General features: G+C 46.5%; 1 protein-coding gene across 2 annotated transcripts in view; it reads right to left on the reverse strand.

Moving 5' to 3' along the window:
* Positions 1-21,742, reverse strand: part of HPGDS (hematopoietic prostaglandin D synthase) — a 118,035-nt gene that overhangs the window by 11,572 nt on the left and 84,721 nt on the right. For both annotated transcript variants that reach the window (XM_063917380.1, XM_063917390.1), the window contains exon 3: positions 2,142-2,234. In XM_063917380.1, coding sequence (XP_063773450.1) covers positions 2,142-2,234 — 93 coding nt within the window. The remainder of the gene's footprint in view (positions 1-2,141; positions 2,235-21,742) is intronic.

Raw genomic sequence — 21,742 nt, forward strand, 5'->3', positions numbered from 1 at the left:
GTGGACTACTGTACCGTACTGCTATATAATACTGGTGGTCAGCAAAATTCTGCACTGTCCTCCTACTATATACTACAATGCAGCACAGATATGGTGCGTTTTTCAGGCAGAGAACGCAGATATTTGCAGCACACTGAACACAGAAACTGAGAGAACGCTGCACGTCCTCTCGCTATCATCTCCAATGCACGAGTGAAAATGGCGGCGACGCGCGGCTCCTTATATAGAATACGAATCTCGCGAGAATCCGACAGCGAGATGATGAAGTTCGGGCGCGCTCGGGTTAACCGAGCAAGGCGGGAAGATCAGAGTCTGCCTCGGAACCGTGTAAAATGGGTGAAGTTCGGGGGGGTTCGGATCTCGAGGAACCGAACCCACTCATCACTAATGGAAATACAGTACAGGAACAATATCACCACTTTATTTTATGTAGCAGCTACAATTGTTTATACAGTTTATCTTTCTAATAACATTGTAGGAAATACTTCACTTGATAACATACAAGTTATCTGAAGCTTCAAACTCTGAAAAGTAGGTTTGATAACTGAAGCACATATGTAGGGGAAAAAAATGACATGACAATAGTAGTGAATGCAGTGTCGCTATTGGCCCGATAACATGGAAGATATCCAACTTGGACTATTAATTGTTTAAACAGCAAGATAATGTATTTAATTCCCTATTATCAAAGATCTGACAACCCGAGAAAAGTAGCAAACTTCAGGCCTGATTCAGAAATGGTTGCAAAACCAGTTTTCACACAATTGGACTATTATATCAGTCGGCTGCACACAGGGCCGGATTAAGGGAGAGGCGAAAGGGGCGGTCGTCCCGGGGCCCCCACATCCAGGAGCGTAGTAGTTTCCCTGCTCCCGGCAGCTCGGCTGTTCATGAACAGCGCCACCGAGATGGTGTTCCTTGCACAGCATTTCATACTCTCTCTGGATTTCAAGTCAGCATCCTGCAAGACTATGAAATGCTGTGCAAGGAACAACTCCCCTGCGCGCACGTTTAATGAACAGCTAAGCTGCTGGGAGGGGGGAGACTACTACGCTCCTGGGTGTGGGGGCACTGACTCCGGCATCTGCTGCTCTGCCGCTCGCTGGACAGGTAGCGTGTGGTGTGTGTGTGTGTGTGTGTAAGGGGGTGCTTAAGGGTCTTTGTCATCTACTGTAATGGGGGCCCCCATAACTTCATTGCCCGGGGCCCCCACCATGCTTAATCCAGCCCTGACTGTGCAAGTGTCGCATTGGCGTTGTGATGTCAGTTGCAGAGGGCCAAGGTACGCTTGTGGGAGGTAACAGGGAGTGTCGTAAAAAATGCAGGTATGTCTCAGCCTGCATCAGCGATCCTATACGCAGTAGAAAGGACTTCATGATTTTCCATTGTGCAGCCATGCTGCGCATCCATATATCTACTCAGAACTCTGGTATTTGAATGATCCGCGTTGGATGCTGCATTTTTTTTTACAGACGGAGGCCACCAATAGGCATGTAAATACGTTTCCTGGCATCAGCAGCATTAGCATATAGTCACACGCTGTGTACGTATTTGCAGCTGTAAATGCTGTAGCATACATCTCTGAATCTGGCCCTTCAACTATTTCTGTGACATTTCCTATGACAAACATTGTTTTTTTTTCTGTGCTAGTAGTAATCATCCAAACCGAAAAGTAAGTTGCATCATTGTGACCTCTCATCTATCTAAATAATTCACCACATTCCTAAGTGACAAGTATGCCAACTCTTCCAGGTCCTTCACTCTCCATTAGCAGGATATTTCCCATCAGTTTATTTGAATGCATAAGTAAAGATGTTAAAGTACAGAAATCTCTGTGGTACTCTTGTCACCTTTCCATTTCCTAACACTGTGCTACTTGTGACTGAATAACTGCTTCTGTCCTTCATCTTTCCAAGGTTACATTTTAAGCAGCAACTGAATGCAAACTGAGTAAAACATAGATAATATAGTAAGTAAATAGCTGTTGAAAAGATGTACAGCTATAAATATAACAATCACAATCTTAGTTCAAAATGTAAAAAATGATTTGGGGTACTTTCGCTAAGCCCTCCCCCAATATATGATTGAAATGTATCCTATAACCATAATATGTATATAACACAATACTTATCTTACATTACCTGCTTTTTTGGCCAGGTATCTGCCTATAGCAAGGCTCTGACAATAAACGGTCCCATCAATTTCGAGAACTGGGAGTTTTCCATATGGGTAAGCTGTGGAGGAAAGGAAAACATTTAGCAGACTTAAAGTGGGATTCTTTACTACCATTTATGTACAGAAACCGATTGCTTGGCTGAATACACAAAAAGGACAGTTATCTCATTCAGAAAGTTTAACATGCCTGTCCTAGATTGACATCATGTGATAGTCTGAAAGTCCTCTGTTGGTAACATTATTGTATTGATAAATAATGGAGATACGGTGAATCGGTCTACTATGCTTGAGACTATAATTCTAATATAGTGAATAACTGACACATTTGTTCTTCCTCTACTACATTCAATAACTTAACCTTTAGGTAGTGTCTATGACATACTGCAATTCTCTATGAGGGCACATTGGTAATGTCACAAATTATCCAAATCATGGACAGCAGATGTGCACAGATATGTAATAATATTCCCACTATTTCTTTTGTTTTCTACTGAAACATTTACATGTGGCACTAAGCCAGTGTACATGGCTCATTTTATTTTCCATATATTTGGGTGAACTACAGTACATAAGAAGGTACATACAAGTGACTAACAAGTCTTGGTTCTCGGATTTTCTAAACATTTTGGTAATGTCCTACCAGGGCCATTGCCTGCTCAGGAGTTCTATTTATTCAAGCAAGGAATTCAAATCTCAGCTTCCATTGTAATCTAGAACATAGCAGCATTGTAATATAGAGCATGGTCCCAATCTGAGGAATTTGAGTTTTGCCCTTTAAAGTGGAAGCAGAGTGATGAGAGTAAAGCTTGGCCCCTTCCTTCTGATTCACTTATAGCTAGAGCCAGGGGCGGATCCAGAAGAAAATGATAGGGGGGGCACCATGGAAGGGGCAAGTACATTTGCGTGCGGCTGCGTGAGGTGGCGCTTCTTATACAATGCCCACAGTTGTAGCGCTCGTTATGCAATGTTCACTGTACTGGTAGTGCCCCTTATATAGACCACATAGTAGTGGTGCCCCTTATGCAATGCCCGTATTGCCCCCAGTAGTAATGTTGCCTGTAGTAATGCCCCCAGTCATTATGCCCCCAGTGGTAATTTCCCTGCAGTCATGACCCCAGTAGTTTACCCCCCCTTTAGTTTAGCCCCCAAGTAGTAATGCCCCTGTAGTTAAGCCGCCAGTAGTAATGCCCCTGTAGTTACACCGCCAGTAGTTAGCACCTTTGTAGTTGGCCCCCAGTAATAGTCCCCCAGTAGTTGGCCCCCAGTAGATGCCCCCCCAGTAATAATGTCCCCCAGCAGTTTGCCCCCAGTAGATGCCCCCTAATAATAATGTCCTCCAGTAGTTTGCCCCCAGTAGTAATGCCCCTTAGGAGTTTGCCCCCAATAGATGACCCGCCAGTAGTAATGCCCCCAGTAGATGCCCCCCAGTAATAATGCCCCCAGTAGATGCCCCCCAGGAAAAATGTCCCCCAGTAGCTGCCCCCAATAGATGACCCCCCAGTAGTAATGCCCCCCTACGAGTTTGCCCCAATAGATGACCCCCCTGTAGTAATGCCCCCAGTAGATGGCCCCCAGTAGCTGCCCCCAATAGATGACCCCTCAGTAGTGATGCCCCCAGTAGATGCCCCAGTTATAATGCCCCCAGTAGTTTGACCCCCAGTAGTAATGCCCCTTGTTGATGCCCCCCAGTAGTAATGTCCCCCATAGTTAGCCCCCAGTAGTAATGTCCCCCATAGTTAGCCTCCCAGTAGTAATGTCCCCCATAGTTAGCCCCCAGTAGTAATGTCCCCCATAGTTAGCCCCCAGTAGTAATGTCCCCCATAGTTAGCCCCCAGTAGTAATGTCCCCCATAGTTAGCCCCCAGTAGATGCATTAAGGAAATAAAAAACATACTTACCGAGCCCCGTTCCCGCGCCGCTGCAGTCCTCCTCCTGGCGTCCGCTCCTCAGTCACTCAGCACTATCAGAGAGACGTCATGACTGACGTCTCTCCCATAGCGCACAGTGACAGCGCCGGAAGCCGGAGCTCAGTACTGAGCTCCTGCCTCCGGCTGCCGCTGTGCAGTGAGACGGGCGCCCGCTGGTAACACAATCTCAGCGGGCGCCCGTCATCTCCGTATGCGGCGGCGGCGGCACGGGGGGGGTGTGTTCCCAAATGACAGGGGGGGCACGGGCCCGAGTGCCCCCCCCCTAAATCCGCCACTGGCTAGAGCTTAATCTCCCCTGTGTTTCAAGATGGACATATGCAACATTTAATCATACTTGCCAACTCTCCCGGAATGGCCGGGAGGCTCCCAAAAATCGGGTGGCCCTCTCGGCCCCCCGGAAGAACACTCGCATTTTGGAAGTCCCCCCTGCCCACTTAGTGAGTAAAGTGGGTGGTCCAGGCAGTCAATGACGCAATTCTCGCTGAATCGCATCATCTAGTCACGCATCCTGCAGTATAATGTCGGTAATCTCAGCATTACAGAGCGGGGGGCTACAATGATGTGATTGCAGTAACCTCGCCCCCGTTCCGCCTCCTCTTCGCTCCTTTGCCGCGTCATATCTCTGTCCCTCCCAGCCCCATCCCCCCCCTGCTGAGTTGACCTGGCTGCTCTCTCCCGCAGAGAGTAGCCAGGATATAGTCAACTATGCATCTAATACAGTAATTCAAAGTAACATTTTCACATACAAACTAATGCACCAATTCATAGGTGTCCGCAGGTGCATGCGCTTTTGCTAGTATGTTCACAGTGGACTTGCAAAAGTATGTTAATAAAATAGCCACTGTGTTGAGCATAGACTCCCACTGCCGGTGTCTCATCCGCAGCTCATGTACATAAATAGAAACATCAGGAGAAACATCGGTTGCACCATAGGATCTCTGTCTCAGACAGCATAGGGTTGCTCAGATTGGCTCTCCTTTGATGTTGGGACCTCTCCAGCTGCAAACCACTTTGCAGTGGCCGACTAGGAAAATCCCCAAAAATGTTCCAGACACTACCTTCCCTCCATTACCTATCACTCACTTTGCAGATAAATCCTCTATGCGTCTACAATCACTAATCATTTGCTGCACCTACAGTGAGGCTTTGGCGGATGCGTAGTGGAAAAAGATCTCGTCACTGCGTCTGACATAGGACATTGTGCGCACCTGTGAATCAGGCCCTAAGGGCCCCATTTAAGAATGAGACATAAACCCTTCAGCACCTCCTAAAAGGGGCTATGTCCTCCTTTCAGTATTCAACAGCTGTAAGCAGAGATTACTGCTGCTTGTAACTACAGTATATCACTTACACCATCAATAGATGGCGAGAGCGATATGGTCTCCATTACAATAGGGGCCCAACGCTGACTTTGCAGGCACTGCTGGGTCCATGCTGGGTGAAGGAATCAAACACTGGCCATCACGCATCCACATGACTCACCAGCCAGTCACTGGCAGCATTAGAAGAGGGGGATGTCACTGGACCGGCAAGTAAATCAATATGCTACACACCCTGCTTGCAACACAGCCACTTGCCCTATAGAACTGATTACGTGCATCATCTGTTTGATTGGCCTACATTTTGGGGGAGATTGAGAGGTGGCAGCACATTCAGTAGCAGCTGCAAATTTTGTCGTGCTTGTATGTACATGGGCCTTCATTCCGAGTTGATCGCTCGCTGGCTAGTTTTAGCAGCCGTGCAAACGCATTGTTGCCGCCCACCGGGGAGTGTATTTTCGCTGTGCAGGAGTGCGAACACTTGTGCAGCAGAGCGCCTGCAAAAACATTTTGTGCAAAACAAGACCAGCCCTGTAGTTACTTATTGTGTGCGTTGATTCTAACGATGGAGGGACGGCTTTTGACGTCACACAACCGCCCAGCGAACGCACAGCCACGCCTGCGTTTTTTCAGACACGCCTGCGTTTTCCCAAACACTCTCTGAAAACGGTCAGTTGACACCCAGAAACGCCCACTTAATGTCAATCTTCCTGCGTTCAGCCGTGTGAAAGGAATCCTCGTTAGAACCATAGCAAAAGCACAACGCGCTTTGTACCCGTACGACGCGCGTGCGCATTGCGGTGCATACGCAGAAATCCCGATTTTTTTGCCTGATCGCTGCGCTGCGAACAATGGCAGCTAGTGATCAACTCGGAATGATCCCCATTGTTGCTACTATGGACATCTCAGTGAGATGCCTTTTGCAGCGATGATGTATGTACTAGGGGGTACTACTGGAGGACACTGCACCTGTCTATGACACGGACACACCAACAAGGGAAAACATTGGACGTGTGCGCCATACTTTCCTTGTATGTGACTAAGAATCACCCCTTTTGTGTCCTACATGCTATGTAGGCTGCTTTATTCAACGTTTTTTACAATAACTTGATGATAATAATGGGGGATATTCAAAAAAGTAAAAATGAGGGACAGATCCTTTGGTAGGATGAAGTGGCAAGACTGTAAAATCTACATAAATCCAAACTCCAGTCATAAATGACAGCTTCTAAAAAGCACCCATCTGCTGTGAGTACAATCAACTATTAGGGGCATTATTCAGATCTGATAACAGCAGCAAATTTGTTAGCTAATGGGCAAAATCATGGGGGTAATTCGGAGTTGATCGTAGATGTTGTCGAAGTCAAAAATATTACTTAAAAAGAACATACAAACTACACACATTATGAGTCCCTATACTTGCAAATACGCGCAGCGAGCACAGCAAAATATGGTAACACACGCATTTACACAGACATGCCACAGAGATGAATTCGACACTTATTTCATTCAGTACATAATTATAATAATATCAAGCGCCAGACATCATGATGATTTCAAATTATATAATGAAGTAATGTCATGTATGTGTATTATTTGAACGAAGCAAGATAGACCTGTCATATTTACTATTAAAGCAACCAGATTAATGTGTAGATTCATTTGATACTTGTTATTAAGTTGTAGGACATTGCAACAAATAGTTATGATTAAATGTATGTAAGCTAAAATCACTTTTATTAGAACAATAGATATTACAAACAGGTAGTGGACAGGAAGCTCAGGCCAGCCCTTTGGATGTCTTCAAGGCACCTGTTTAACATACGAACAAACCAGTGACTCAACATGAATGAGAAGGTTCCCTCCCCCAAACTAGATAACACATTGCTGATCACACAGGAGGCAGTTGCTGTTTTGTATCAGACGATGATGGAGTTCCTGCATGATTTTACAGAGAGAGAGAGTGATATGGAGAGACAAATTTATATGAGAAAGATAATGGTATTGTATGCTGGCCTATAACTGTAACTGTATGTATTAACTGCTTACTGTATAAATTGTAATCATGTAATTATGTGTAGACTGTACATTGTAATATATTGAATCCATATCCTTTTAATAACAAATATATACATCAATGAGCTTTGGAACTAATTTGTGGGTGTATTGATTTCTCTTATGGGATGCAGTGTTTTGCGATGTACATCACACATTCATAGCAAATGGAAATAAGATGTGCAGGCGTTTACAATATATATTAGAGCGGGCATTTTAAATATTTTAAAGGAAACAATTTGGCATTCACAATGTACTAAATTTACTCTGACATGCGGGGGCCGCCCAACACAGGGCTAGTCGGCCCCGCGTGTCAGGCCCTGCCCCTCCCCCCACCCTACACAGGTACAAAAGCATCACACGATGGCGATGCTTTTGTACCTGGCAAGTAGATCCCTATCTGCGCAGCACCTACGTGCTGGCAGGGAGCCACCCGCCGCGTTCCGGGTTGCGGCAGCTGCGTGTGACAGAGACAATTTTGATGGCATTGTATACATAAAAAGTTACCAATAAGAACAATTATGTTATTACCAGATGATTCATCGCGCCCTACAGGTGCTCTTCACACCGTCGTAAGGGGCTATGCCCCCTTAACCCTTGCACACACTTGTGGCGTGCATTATTTTTATTATATGGAGTATTACCTTCAATCATAATTGTGTGAGTGGTTAAATATTGCATGGACAAAGGGCGTGCGATGGTTAAGGGGCCGTAGCCCCTTGCAACAGCATGAACAGCGCACGCAGTGCCCGATGAATCACCTAGTAGGTTCTGTGGTTGGGGTAGTGGCGGGTCCGGGGGAGACGCGGATGGGGAAGGAGGTCCGGGAGTGCGGCGGGTGGGGGAGGGGCGGTTTCGGGGGTGCCGCGGGTGTGGGTGGGGTGGTTGTGGTGGTGCAGCGGGTGGGGGAGGGACAGGTGCGTGGGTGCCGCGGGTGGAGGAGCGGGTCCGGAGCCACCGCGGGTGGGGGAGGAGCGGTTGCGGAGGTGCCGTGGGTGGGGTAGGGGCGGGTGCGGTGGCGACGCAGATGGGGGAAGGGGCCATAGCCACCACGGGTGGTGGAAGGGGGTGTGTGGGGGTGCCGCAGATGAGGCCCGGGGGTACAGCGAGTGGGGGAGGGGCGGGTAATGCTTCTCCTGGAAGCAGCTAAGCTGCTGTCCTCCCTTTAGTAGTGGCTCCCGCACAGCAGCCAGTCACTATTGTTAGTGGCAGTGTCCAAACGCGCCGCATTACAGGGAAGAAGATGCACTCAAACTACGGCTCCCAGCAGCTCTTAGTTTCGGCGCTAAGGGCTGCTGGGAGCTGTAGTTTATTGAGTGCATCTACTTCCCTGTAATGCGGCGCGTTGGGATACCGGCGCTAACAATAGCGACTGGCTGGCAGAACTGACTGACTCGCTGAATCAATGTAAAAGGTGAGAGTGCTGTGCAGTGTCAGTGACACTAGACACCCACTGCACTGCACAGCACTGTCACCTTTAACATTGATTCAGCGACCAGACATTACCCTCCGCGATGTCACCCACTCTATCCGGTACATTAGCCATCTCAGGGCTTCCAGGCCGGCAGCCCAGGTGCTGTGTCGCGGAGTCAGGGCCTCTGGGGATCTGGGCGCGGCAGTGGTGGGGAGGCACTTATGTGACATCACGCGCAGACGAGGCTCTGGGGCTCAGAAAGTATGCGGTGCAGGGAGGGCTATGAAAGCCTTCCGCTGCGCCGCTTTCATACCATGCCGGTGGCCACAGCAGCTTTTGTTCCACCTGCGCCACAGCTAGGGAGTGGAGATTGTTGATGCCGGATAGGGCAGACGGACTGGCAGTAGGACATAGGAAAAAAAAATCCTTTTACTGCAGCGTCCTATCTACAGCGCAGAGACTTGGTGCAGATGCAGTGGTATACCCTCCAGCTGTACCTTTTTGGCAGGTACAGTACCTTTTTTTTATGGTCTGTAACGATTTTTGGCTCTCCAAACTTCCATTGAAAGTATAGGAGAAGGGGCGTGGCCACGCCACTGTACCCATGGCCATTCTCACCCAATCAGCTGTGGACTGGGTGTGATATACCTGCTGCTAACCAAATGAGAGCTCTTAGCCACGCCCAGCGTTAGACACACAGGCAGAGTCACAGATCTTGGCTATTATATAGGAGATAATTTCATTTTTTTTAAATGTTACAATTTGTAATGTTTTTCCCTTTACAAAATACATTTGGACAAGCCTGTGGACAACACAGCTTCCCACACAGCATTTTCCCAGACATTCAAGGACTTCAAGTCTAGGGAAAATTAAGAAAAACAAAACTAAGAAGCAAATTTACATTGTAAGCTAATTTCTGGCTCAAATAATATGTGACGGAAGAGGCATAAAATAAAATAATAATAATAATAATAATAATAATAATAATAATAATATGAACATTGCATGATTGTGACCAACTAGTTTTTTTTTTTTTACAGTGCTCCTATGACCAACTTGTTTGTTTTTATTTTTACAGTGCTCTTGCCAATTTAAGTACAAAGAACAAATAACATTCCAAGGAGACTACACAATATACTGTAGTATGAAATTTTAATTCCGACTCAAAGCTTCTGTCTTTGTCGAGTTTAGACTATAGGAATGTGACGTATAAAATATAAACTAGCTTTATAGTTTTATTCTATATCCTACTGCTTGTGTGATAGACAAAGGCGTAACTAGGGTTTTCGGAGCCCAGAGCAAGATGAAGAGTGGCGGTTACAATGCCCCAGTGCCAGTTACATGCCCCACAGTGCCAGATGTGTCAGTGCCAGTTACAATGCCCCACAGTGCCCTCCCCCGCTTACTTCAGTCGGGCAGTCAGTCACCGCTGTGGCGCTGCCCTCTGCTATTTGAGGGGAGGAGAGCGCAGCGCCTCTCCTGCCCCTCAACGCTCCAGGTCTCCGGCGGCGGCTATCTTAAATGTGGCGCCGGTTAGTTAGCCAATCAGAGCTCGCGGACCGGTAGCCAATCAAGAGCCGGTCCGCAAGCTCTGATTGGCTAACGCCGCCAGAGACCGACCGGACAGACACGCAGCGCTGCTGGCAGCGAGCACATTGAGGGGCAGGAAAGACGCTGCGCTCTCCTCCCCTCACATTGCAACGTGATGGGGGCGGGTGGTCATGATGCCCTGGCCGCAGGTGGCGCCCCCCTCTGCTGGGCCTGCCAAAGCGCCCAGGGCACGTGCCCCACTCGCCCTGCCTTAGTTACGCCTCTGGTGATAGACATAATTAAAGTTCAGATTATATTTTCTTACCCATTTCCAAAGAGCAAATTTTTAAGTGTCATACCTGTACTACCAACATTTAAAATTTTACCAACCTCCTCCTTTCAGCCATTTTGTGCTGGTGCTCCTCCAGACCTGTAATACTGGCTAATAAATTCAGCTAGCTATTTTTAAATGAAAGCTGAGGGTGTGTGTGAGGTGGGAGGACCAATCATGAAGCCCCAATATTTTGACTGCAGCTTGTGACTGGTCATCTTGCTCACAATTCCCCCAAGTCTGCAAATTTTCAGTTGTTTTCTCATGGCCCTAGCTAGGGTCAGAGAAGAACTTGGTAAAATGTATAATGTACTGTAGATCAATGGTTTCAAAACTCTATCCTCAAGGACCCCCAACAGTTCAGGTTTTCCAGATCACCAAGCAGGTGCACATGTGCAATCATTACTCACTGACACGTTTTAAAATATCCACAGGTGGAGCTAAGTATTTCACTTGTGATTCTATGAGGAGACATGGAAAATGTGTACTGTTGGGGAGTTTGAGAACCACTGACGTAGATGATAATACAATATTTATAGGGATATCAAGTATCAGACCCCTAGCACTTGATGAAGTTTCATGCATTCTGGAACATAACATTAACTTAGTAGAGATTGACCAGCCATTTCCATATCTGCATTATAGGACATGAGGAAATATTTACTAAACTTTCATTTCCTGTTTCAGAACGTGATATTTCCTGTAACTTCTTGTCTTGCTGTGAGCAAGTACAAATGATTGCTATATACAATGGGAACAGCATAATATTTATGTATGTCTCCTCTTGGGATTAACAGCACAACGATAACTACTGGGCTAAAGTAGGATTGTCACATTTTTGACACATAAAAAGAGAAAAAAATGCAAAGCATGTCTATTTATGAACTATTGCAGTGGTATATGTAACACTGCATCCCCCAACTGATATTGCCAGCTTGGTCATGCATGCGCAAATGTCTTCAAACTGCCCCAAAAAATGTATCTCGTATCACTACCAGCCAGTATCATAGAGGCATCTGAGTATTACTGAGTTGCCGTAGTCCTCGTTATATAAGCTTCCCTATGCTTTCACTGGCAAGGAAACCTCTGAAAAGTCTTCTCTGCAGCAGGGACTACCATCCACAATTACACTGCTATTGCCCTTTGCCAGTGGTGTCTCTATGAGAGATAGGACATGGCACAATCCGATAAATTATACCATTAATTGTAAATCATGAGAATAATTGGTTTTATATTTTTCAATAAATGGCAATAGAAAGAAAAATCCCAAATCCTATTGCTATTCCTTAGTAAATAGACCTTATAGTTTTCTTTCTGGTGGTATAGGAACTAAGGCTCCCAGCACAATCTCAGATAGATGCCAATGAACATAGATGTATGCACAAACTCCGTATACAAGGAAGCCGTATACTTTATTTTGTGTTTTTATTCCTTTTGACTACAGACAAACTCCCATCTTCAGTTACGTGTTTCAGTTTCTAAGTTTGGTAATAGGATACATGCAATGCTTGTGAAAGAGATTGAATTGGGTAGGATGGATAACATTTAGGTCTCTTACACTCCCTAGCTTGAAATTATACTATAGGGTGTGGTTCTTAAGAAAAAGATGGGTTGGTTCCAGTAAATCTATTATTTTGGGATCATATCCACCACTGAATTATTGAGGAGAATGCTTAAGTTTCAGAAGTCTCTTTTTAAACATTAGTACAGGCAGTGCCGGACTGGGGCATGAAGGGCCCACTGTGGAAATCTAGTGGAAGGGGCCCATACTTAAGGGGTGGGTCCAGCCACCACAGGGGGTATGACTAGCCACCACAGAGGATTGCCTAACCATTAGAGGGTGCATGGTCTGGGTCCCTTGATAGAATACTGCTAGTCCATGCATGAAAATGCACCAGATTAGTAACAGCAATGCACTATAAAAGATACACCATAGTCCTGTGCATAGGGTTGCCACCTTTCCCGGATTTCTGGGATTCTCCAGGATTTGGTGGCAACCCTCCAGGAGGCTTTTTCCCTCACCAGGATTCCGGGATTCTCCCGGAATAAGGGGACCCTGGGAGCGGAGCGGAGGGCAGGCGAAGCGCATGTCCGGCAACACACAGACCTGTCAGTCTTAGCGCGGACAGCTCCACTTCCACATCCAGCCCACAAACCAGTGCTTGCGGAGGGACTGCTGAGGACTGCGCCGGTGGCGGTGTGCACATATGGGACGGACATCACGTCAGCCCCCAGAATGTGCAGTGCAGGCGTGCTCTGAGACTGAGTGGCGCCTCTCACTCACTGGCACTGCACGTCACAGCCTCTCTGTAGCTGCTGAGCACAGCCTGGCATAGACGGCATCCGCACCATGGGGCGCCGGCATTTTTGATAAAGTTAATTACATTGTCCTGTCCCCCCCCCTTCCCTAATTTACTTGATGTGTTTTATATACCACTGCTCATAAGCCTCTCAATTTAGCATCCACTGGATGCAATGCTTATAAGTTATCACACCAGTTTGTCACACACTTGTGCAAGTTGTGCTCCATTCTCAGCTATTTTCTTTTCTCTTCCAATTTCATGTGCACCTCTGATTTATGTGTGGCATCCTCCTGGAGAACCACAAGTACCAGCATGCGGAGGAAAACCGGGCCCGCTGGTACCTGTAGTACTACTGGAAAAAAAATACCCAAATCAAACCGGAGACACACACCTTGAGAGTAAAACTTTATTACACACCTGCCGACACACACATACTTACCTATGTTGACCCGCCGACTGCCACGTCTCCTGATCCGACGATCCGGGGTACCTGTGAATCAAATTATACTCACCTCAATCCAGTGTCCAGATATAAATCCACGTACTTGGCAAAAAAAACAAACCGCATTTACCCGAACCACGGACTAAAAGGGGTCCCATGTTTACACATCAGACCCCTTTCCCCGAATGCCGGGACACCACGTGACTGCGGTCACCGAGGTCCCTTCAGCCAATCAGCGAGCGCAACGTCCTGGCACTATGCTGATTGGCTGGACGTCTGAGCTGTCAGACAGCGCCTCGCAAATCCTCTCCATTATACTCAATGGTGGGAACTTTGCGTCAGCGGTGAGGTCACCCGCGGTCAGCGGCTGACCGCGGGTAACCCCACCGCTGACGGAAAAGTTCCCACCACTGAAAGTAATGGAGGGAGCTGTGCGATGTCTGACCTCAGACGCGCACAGCCAATCAGGTGAGCGCCACGGAAGTAGCGCTTCCTGATTGGCTGAAGGGACCTCAGTGACAGGAGTCACGTGGGGTCCCGGCACATTCGGGGAAAGGGGTCCCATGTGTCAACATGGGACCCTTTTCAGTCCGGCATGGTCGGGTATGCGTTTTCTTTTTTTACCAAGTACGTGGATTATCTCCCCGACACTGGATCAGGTGAGTCTAAGTTTTTTCACCGGTACCCCGGATCGTCGGAGACTCTGGCAGTCGGCGGGTCAACATAGGTAAGTATGTGTGTCGGCAGTTGTGTAATAAAGTTTTACTATCAAGGTGTGTGTCTCCTGTTTTTATTTGGATATTTTTTTTCAAGTAGAACTACAGGTACCAGCGGGTCCGTTTTTCTCCCGCATGCTGGTACTTGTGGTTCTCCAAGTACCAGCTTGCGGGGAGGCTTGCTGGGACTTGTAGTACTACTGGAAAAAACAATATTCTTTCACATTTCTCAAGGCTATCAGCCTCCCATCCGCAGCCCTTGGATGGGGGGGGACAGCCTCGGGCTTCACCCCTGGCCCTTGGGTGGCTGGGGGGGGGGAGACCCCTTGATTGAAGGGGTCCCCACTCCCCCAGGGTACCCTGGCCAGGGGTGACTAGTTGGATATTTAATGCCACGGCCGCAGGGCACTGTATATAAGTGACCCCCCGGCTGTGGCATTATCTGTCCAGCTAGTGGAGCCCGATGCTGGTGTATAAAATACGGGGGACCCCTACTCTCTTTGTCCCCCGTATTTTTTGCACCAGCACCAGGCGCAGAGCCCGGTGCTGGATTTAAAAATACGGGGGATCCCTGTCAATTTCCCCCCCGGATTTTTAGAACCAGGACCAGCTCGAAGAGCCCGAGGCTGGTTATGCTTTGGAGGGGGGACCCCACGCCATTTTTTTCCGGGTTTTTCCCGTTTTTAAAAAACCGGATCAAAATCCGTCAAATCGGCCGTGGGACTGTCGAATCCGTTTTTTATTGCATATGGTCAATTTCGGCACCCACTTGCCGAAATTAGCCTGTCGAATTGTGTCGAGTTGAAAAACGGCCGATAATTTGCCGCGATTCGCCGCTAATTGCATATACCCCTATATGTTGCCTAATATCTTGTGATCAACAACATAATAAGTTCCCAAAGCAACCAAAGGGAGTCTATCATTTACTAAGTACAGTCTAAAATTATACCTAGAAGGTGATTGGTTGATATTAGCAACTTCTCCTCTTTAGAAGGTTTGATACTTCTGGTTATTAACAGGCAAACAAAAAGGTAGGAGGCCTTTCTCACATGCTTACAATCTATCGGACGTCTAACAATCTTGTAACCTTGTTTTGTAATCAAATTAATAAAAAAACTTTCCTAATCAGTTGGTATCACTATACGGTAGACTGTATATGGTCCAAGGTCACAGCCATAACACACTTTAAACTGTATACAACATTTGTATGGAATATTGCTGCAGTATAATAATATGCTATCAACAACTGAATGATAAAAGCATCACACGGTCATACTTCTTGCATGATGTCAGTGATTGTGTAGTAGGCAGAATGTGAAGAGAGTTCCTAGTGAGAAAATGTAGCAAAATTGCCATTATCCCTGGTGAACCAGATGGTAAAATAGAACCAAACTTAAAAGAGCAAAAGGTACAACTGTACGATCGTAGCACAGCTGGGCCTGCTGGGCCTTTATGGAAAACACATTACTCTTATTTCTTATTATATTTGTCCTTGGTGAGGAGACATGATCCAGATGTTGTAGGGATAGTAGGAATGTAACAATGTTTTCTAAGTCTTCATTAACCAATTCCAGACAAGCTTCGAAAAACAACATCAAATTAAGTGAGTAAACTACCTGATAATAACGAGATTTATGGTAAGAACTTACCGTTGTTAAATCTCTTTCTGTGAGGTACACAGGGCTCCACAGGGAATGACATTGGGGTGTAGAGTAGGATCTTGATCTGAAGCACCAACAGGCTAAAAGCTTTGACTGTTCCCAGAATGCATAGCTCCGCTTCCTCTATAACCCCACCTCCGTGCACACGAGTTCAGTTTTTGTTAACCAGTCCAATGCAGTAGCAGGCAAAAGAGACGACAACTGTTAGCAGCCAAATACACCACACTCTCACGACAGGAGAAAGTGTCAGCGGCTAATACCATGCCAATCCAAAGAAGCTATGTGCGTCAGGGTGGGCGCCCTGTGGAGTCCAGTGTACCTCGCAGAAAGAGATTTAACAATGGTAAGTTCTTACTATAAATCTTGTTGTTTTCTGCTGCGGGGTACACTGGGTTCCACAGGGAATGACATTGGGGATGTCCTAAAGCAGTTCCTTACGGGAGGGGATGCACTGTAGCGGGCACAAGAACCCGGCGTCCAAAGGAAGCATCCTGGGAGGCGGAAGTATTGAAGGCATAGAACCTTATGAACATGTTCACCGAGGACCACGTAGCCGCCTTGCACAATTGTTCAAGGGACGCATCACGGCGGGCCACCCAAGAAGGTCCAACCGACCGTGTAGAATGGGCCTTAATAGTAGCAGGAGCTGGAAGGCCAGCCTGTACCATAAGCATGTGCAATCACCATTCTAATCTATCTGGCCAGGGTCTGCTTGTGAGCAGGCCAGCCACGTTTGTGAAAACCAAAACAGAACACAGAGAATCCGTCTTCCTGATGGAGGCAGTTCTCTTCACGTAGATACGGAGAGCCCATACCACATCCAAAGACCGCTTTTTGGAAGACAATTCAGGAGAGGCAAAGGCCGGAACCACAATCTCCTGATTAAGGTGGTAAATACCCGGGACATGTCTAAGAACCGCCCGATCACAGTGAAACATCAGATATGGTGACCTACAAGATAAGGCACCCAAATCCGACACCCGTCAAGCAGAGTCAATAGCCAGCAGAAACAATACCTTAAGAGGAAGCCACTTAAGGTCTGCAGATTCAAGAGGCTCAAACGGAGACCCTTGCAACGCCTCCAAAACCACCGACAAGTCCCAAGGGGCCACAGGCGGAACATACGGAGGTTGAATCCGCAACACACCCTGAATGAACGTATGTACATCAGGTAACGTCGCAATTTTTCTGTGGAACCAAACCGACAAGGCAGAAATATGAACCTTGATGGAGGCCAGATGAAGGCCCAAGTCCAGGCCCTTTTGTAGAAAGGCCAAAAGTTTGGCCGTACTAAACTTGTAAGCGTCATGATTGTTAGATGCGCACCAAGCAAAGAAAGAATTCCAAACCCTATGGTGAATCCGCGCAGAAGCAGGTTTCCTGGCCTTCAACATGGTTTGAATGACCGTCTCAAAATCCTTTGGCCCTCAAGACGGAAGCTTCAAGAGCCATGCCGTCAAGGCCAACTGGGCTAAATCCTGATATACACAGGGGCGCTGAATGAGGAGATCTGGGCGCTGTGGAAGTAGAAGGGGACGCTCTATCGAGAGACCCTGAAGGTCTGAGAACCAATGCCGTCTGCGCCACGCGGGAGCGATCAGAAGTAGGAATCCTACTTCTTGCATGAACTTCCTTATTACTCTGGGCAGGAGTGACACCAGAGGGAACACGTATGGCAGCTGAAAGTTCCATGGAACGGCCAGTGCGTCCACGAACGCTGCTAGAGGATCCCTAGTCCTTGCTCCTGTCAAAGTCGAAAAATACTGCAGTACATACATTACGTACAAACTACACACAAATGGCCTCCGTGCGCGTACTTGCTCTGCCGTGCATGCGCATGTTCACAATTTGCGTATGGTCACTCCCGCGGACCTGCGTATTAGCGCGTGGTAGGAGTATTTACGGTAGAGTTTGTGAACGCATGGAAAAGCCATCAAAACACATTACATATTTAATCCAAATAGTGCACATTTTACACATAGCCTCCCTGCACCACAGCAGCAAGTTACAGCAGTTTAAATGGTTTCAGAACAAAGGGATTCACCTTTACAGGATAGGAGGGGACAGAACAAGGTTATAAGGTGGTGTTTGGTATCCAGCTGTAGGGTATTTTAAGGGTAATATTCCGGTGTTGGTTTGAGGAAGATCGCATGTTCCTGCCGATAGTTATGTGCAGGAGCAGAAAATAGATATAAACTGTATTTACTGTACATTATGTATGCGGCGGGAATCCAGAGGAGACCACCCACAAGAGCAGTTGGAACAGACATCGCCCACCTATTCAAACCGACCTATGACCTCTCCTGTACTGTAAATGACCATCTCTGTGTCCAATGGACAAAGAGATTACAGTATCCATTGTGTTAAGCTTTGGAAGAATTGTATAAAGAGAGCCTGCTGCAGGCCTGGTCTGACACAAGACTCACAAAGTTATCTATCAGATGACAGAGGACCAGATCTGGGTAACGCGGCGAATCCAATCACGTATGTATCATTGATTGTAGCCATTATTCTGTTGTATTGTATTGTTTGTATTGTAACCCCCTTTCAGCAATAATAAGCTGTGGTGTCGGAACCCAGTGGTTTAACTACAGACTGGTGTCGTGTCTTCCTTTCTCTGCTAAGGTTTAAAGTGTATTAGCATTGCATTGCTGTATAAGGTTTAAAGTGTATTCATTGGGTGTGTACGCGCTGTGTGTACTTTGTACCATCAGCGCAGCGTTTGTACGCAAAGTCCGTACACGGTACGGGACTCTGTACGCTAACAGCGTAAAAGGTGCGTAGAGTGTGTATTAAGATTTAGCGGCCACAGCGGCTCCATGGTAAAGTGTATTTATAGTGTGTATAAGGTATAGCTTTTCATTCCTGTTGATAAATCAGCATTATCAATTGGGGGCGTCGTCTGGTTTTCCACATACCCACAGCCTAACAGGTCACAGCAGACTTAATCTATCAGCAAAAGGGCGGACAGAAAGTATCCTACGTAACCTTTTCTTGGTCGGTGGATGCACTGAAAACCCTACTTGTTTGCTGATTAGATGACGTCTACTCTGTATGGTTTGTAGGGATGCTGGTACCGTAGAACCCGTAAAGTAAAACAGGAAAAAAAGCTATTTAAAAGTCTGTGAAATTTTTTTTTCTGGCACCAAAAGCGTACATAACAAAGGCACCCATACTCTGTGTACACCCTCTCACATTGTTGCCATAACACTCAGATTGCTAGATTCATTTAGATCTGTGTAAAACCGAATACATTTGTTGCTATATAGTTAAAACTAAAACAATAAATGTTTAAGGAAGTAAGTGTAAGACACAAACGCAGTCTGGCCTAGTTTTAAAGGTTTATACAGAAAGAAACTGTGTGTTGTGTTTAGTGAGCGATTATAGTTAATATTGCTCACATTTATAGAAGTTGTGGGATTTGTGCTATTGCGGACGTACGGTTTTGTACACGTGTCTTGGACAAAGTACAGGACTGCGCACGCAGCGTAAGAGACACGCACGATCGCGTGTTTATGCAAAGTGAGTAAGAATACGGGCGCTAAGTACAAATTACACAATAGTGTCGTTTAGTTTAAAGGTGGGACAGTAGCCACGCTACAATAGCGCAAAACTGCTCGGTTTCCAAAGATTAGTATAAAACTTCTTGTTCAAACTGTATTGCCTCTGGGGGATAAGCTGCTTATCTGAATGAATCATAATTTTCTGTACAGAAAAGACAAAGTGTACTTGAGTGAGCGAACGTAGGAGTGAGTGAAATTCGAACCCCGGAATTCGGGATCCCGTCGTTTGGTACATCAAGTGAGTGGAGGCTTGGTGGCGTGAGAAGGCTGACTCACGTTAGTATAAGGTTTAATACGCAAATCGTGAGGTGATTTGTAGAGGAGCGTGATAGTGCATTGTATTGCGAAGTATTGAAGTTAAAAGATTTTTTTGGTATTATGCTCCGGACTGAGGGTCCCAGTTTGTACAACGACCCGTGGTCGTGCGGCAGATAAGTAACAAGTACCTATACGCTGTGCGATTGGACCACGCGTTTGTGGGTGCGATACATAGCGCAACGTGATATCCTTTTACGAGCTTTTGCGTAAAATCGCGGCATCATTAGCGCTATATAGAGCATACGCAAGTGTGATTTGTGTATAATAAAGTGCATAGGGAGTTTTCGCTGGTCTCTCTCAGGAAAATCTCCAACGACCGATACTTTACTGGAAAGGGTAAGTTATTCCTAAAAACTTCCAGTAAATATAGGTCAGATAGGGCCCTAGGTTGGGTACATTGCCTTCGCTATCGACAGTGTATGGTAGTACTGGCTAACGTGGGCGTGAGTGGGTGAAAGCGCTCTGAGAACTTTCACCGTCTATTCGTATTGTGCATTAAGGATTGCGTAAAAGGAAAAAGTCCGTGATGGGATCCAATTGCACAAGCGGTGGACGTTTTGTAACCAGGGTTCAGGTTGAAGAGCCGCGGCCCAAGGGGTCAGCGAGGTTTGTTATGTGTGGAAAATATGGTTCACACACGGAAGACTTTTTGTCTAAATGGGTACGTATGACTGACAAAGATAGGGTACCATTCCCTAAAGTGGGTAGCTTTGAACCAGAGGTATTGCAGAACTTAAGGATAAGGATATGTCTAATAAAATCCAGAAAACAAAGGATTAGACATACAGATTGTTTAAATTTATGGCAACAGGAGGGGGATATACAAAGGGAATTAGCTTGCGCAGCAGGTTCCAAACCTAGCGGGAAAATAATGGCGACTGCACCACCACCACCACCACCGTATATTGTGGGGGAGAAAGTGGCTACAGACAATGGCACATTGGTACAAGATAGGAAAGTAACTGATAAATGTACTAACGCTAACCCTTGCCAGTTGTATCCTGTTTTAAATTTTCTCCAGGACTGCGAGCAGGAAGATGAGCCCAGCACGATATCGGCACTCTCTCTAGCAGCCACCATACAAGACACTCAGGTGGGCACGGCTCAACCAACAAGAGCAGTAGCAAAACCCCTTAGCGGAGGGAAAAGTGAGGTCGTATCCACAGGTAAGTATGGTACCATGCATTATGCAGAAACAATAGCACCTCACATTATAGAATCAAATCAAAATTATGTAATTGAATTAAATCCTGTCAGGGTGATTGCAGTCCCCAATGGGAGGACTGACGCTCAGGGAGTAACTCCCATCAGGAACATTGCCATGCATTGTCCTTGGTCCCGGGCAGAGTTAAGGTCAATTATGTCAGAATTTCCCGATCCCAGAAAAGATCTAGTCGCATGCCAGAGGTTCATTAAAGAGTTAGGTAACACCAACGAACCCACAAACAAAGATTGGCGAACAGTGCTACGGGTATGTTTACCCTCAAATATTGACCCCGCGAAATTCATAACTGATTGTAAGTTAGATGCAGAAGTACCTCTCACTGATGAATACACTCAGGAGAATGTACGGCAAATCAATCTGCAATTAGGATTATATTTCCCTACTGTTGTCAAATGGAATAAAATCTTTTCCATAAGACAAAAGGAAGGTGAAACAGCATCCGAATATTTCCATCGAGCACTGCAGGAAATGGCTAGATACACTGGGATCGAGGACATTAAGGACAATGTACATCACAGGGAGGTAGCTGTTTCTGTATTAATGGACGGGTTGAAGGAGGCACTGAGAACCAGGGTACAGACCTCTCTACCGAACTGGAGAGGTATCTCGGTGGCTGCATTGAGAGGGTCCGCGGTCGAGCATGATAGGAACATCATTAAGCACAGGGAGTTACAAGGGGAAATGCTGATGACAGTAAGTAAAGACGCACTTACAACAAAGCCACATCAGCCGAAACCCCAGACCCCTGATGGTAAGTCACGTG

The sequence above is a fragment of the Pseudophryne corroboree genome, chromosome 1 (genome assembly GCF_028390025.1).
Source record: "Pseudophryne corroboree isolate aPseCor3 chromosome 1, aPseCor3.hap2, whole genome shotgun sequence".
NCBI lineage: Eukaryota > Metazoa > Chordata > Amphibia > Anura > Myobatrachidae > Pseudophryne > Pseudophryne corroboree.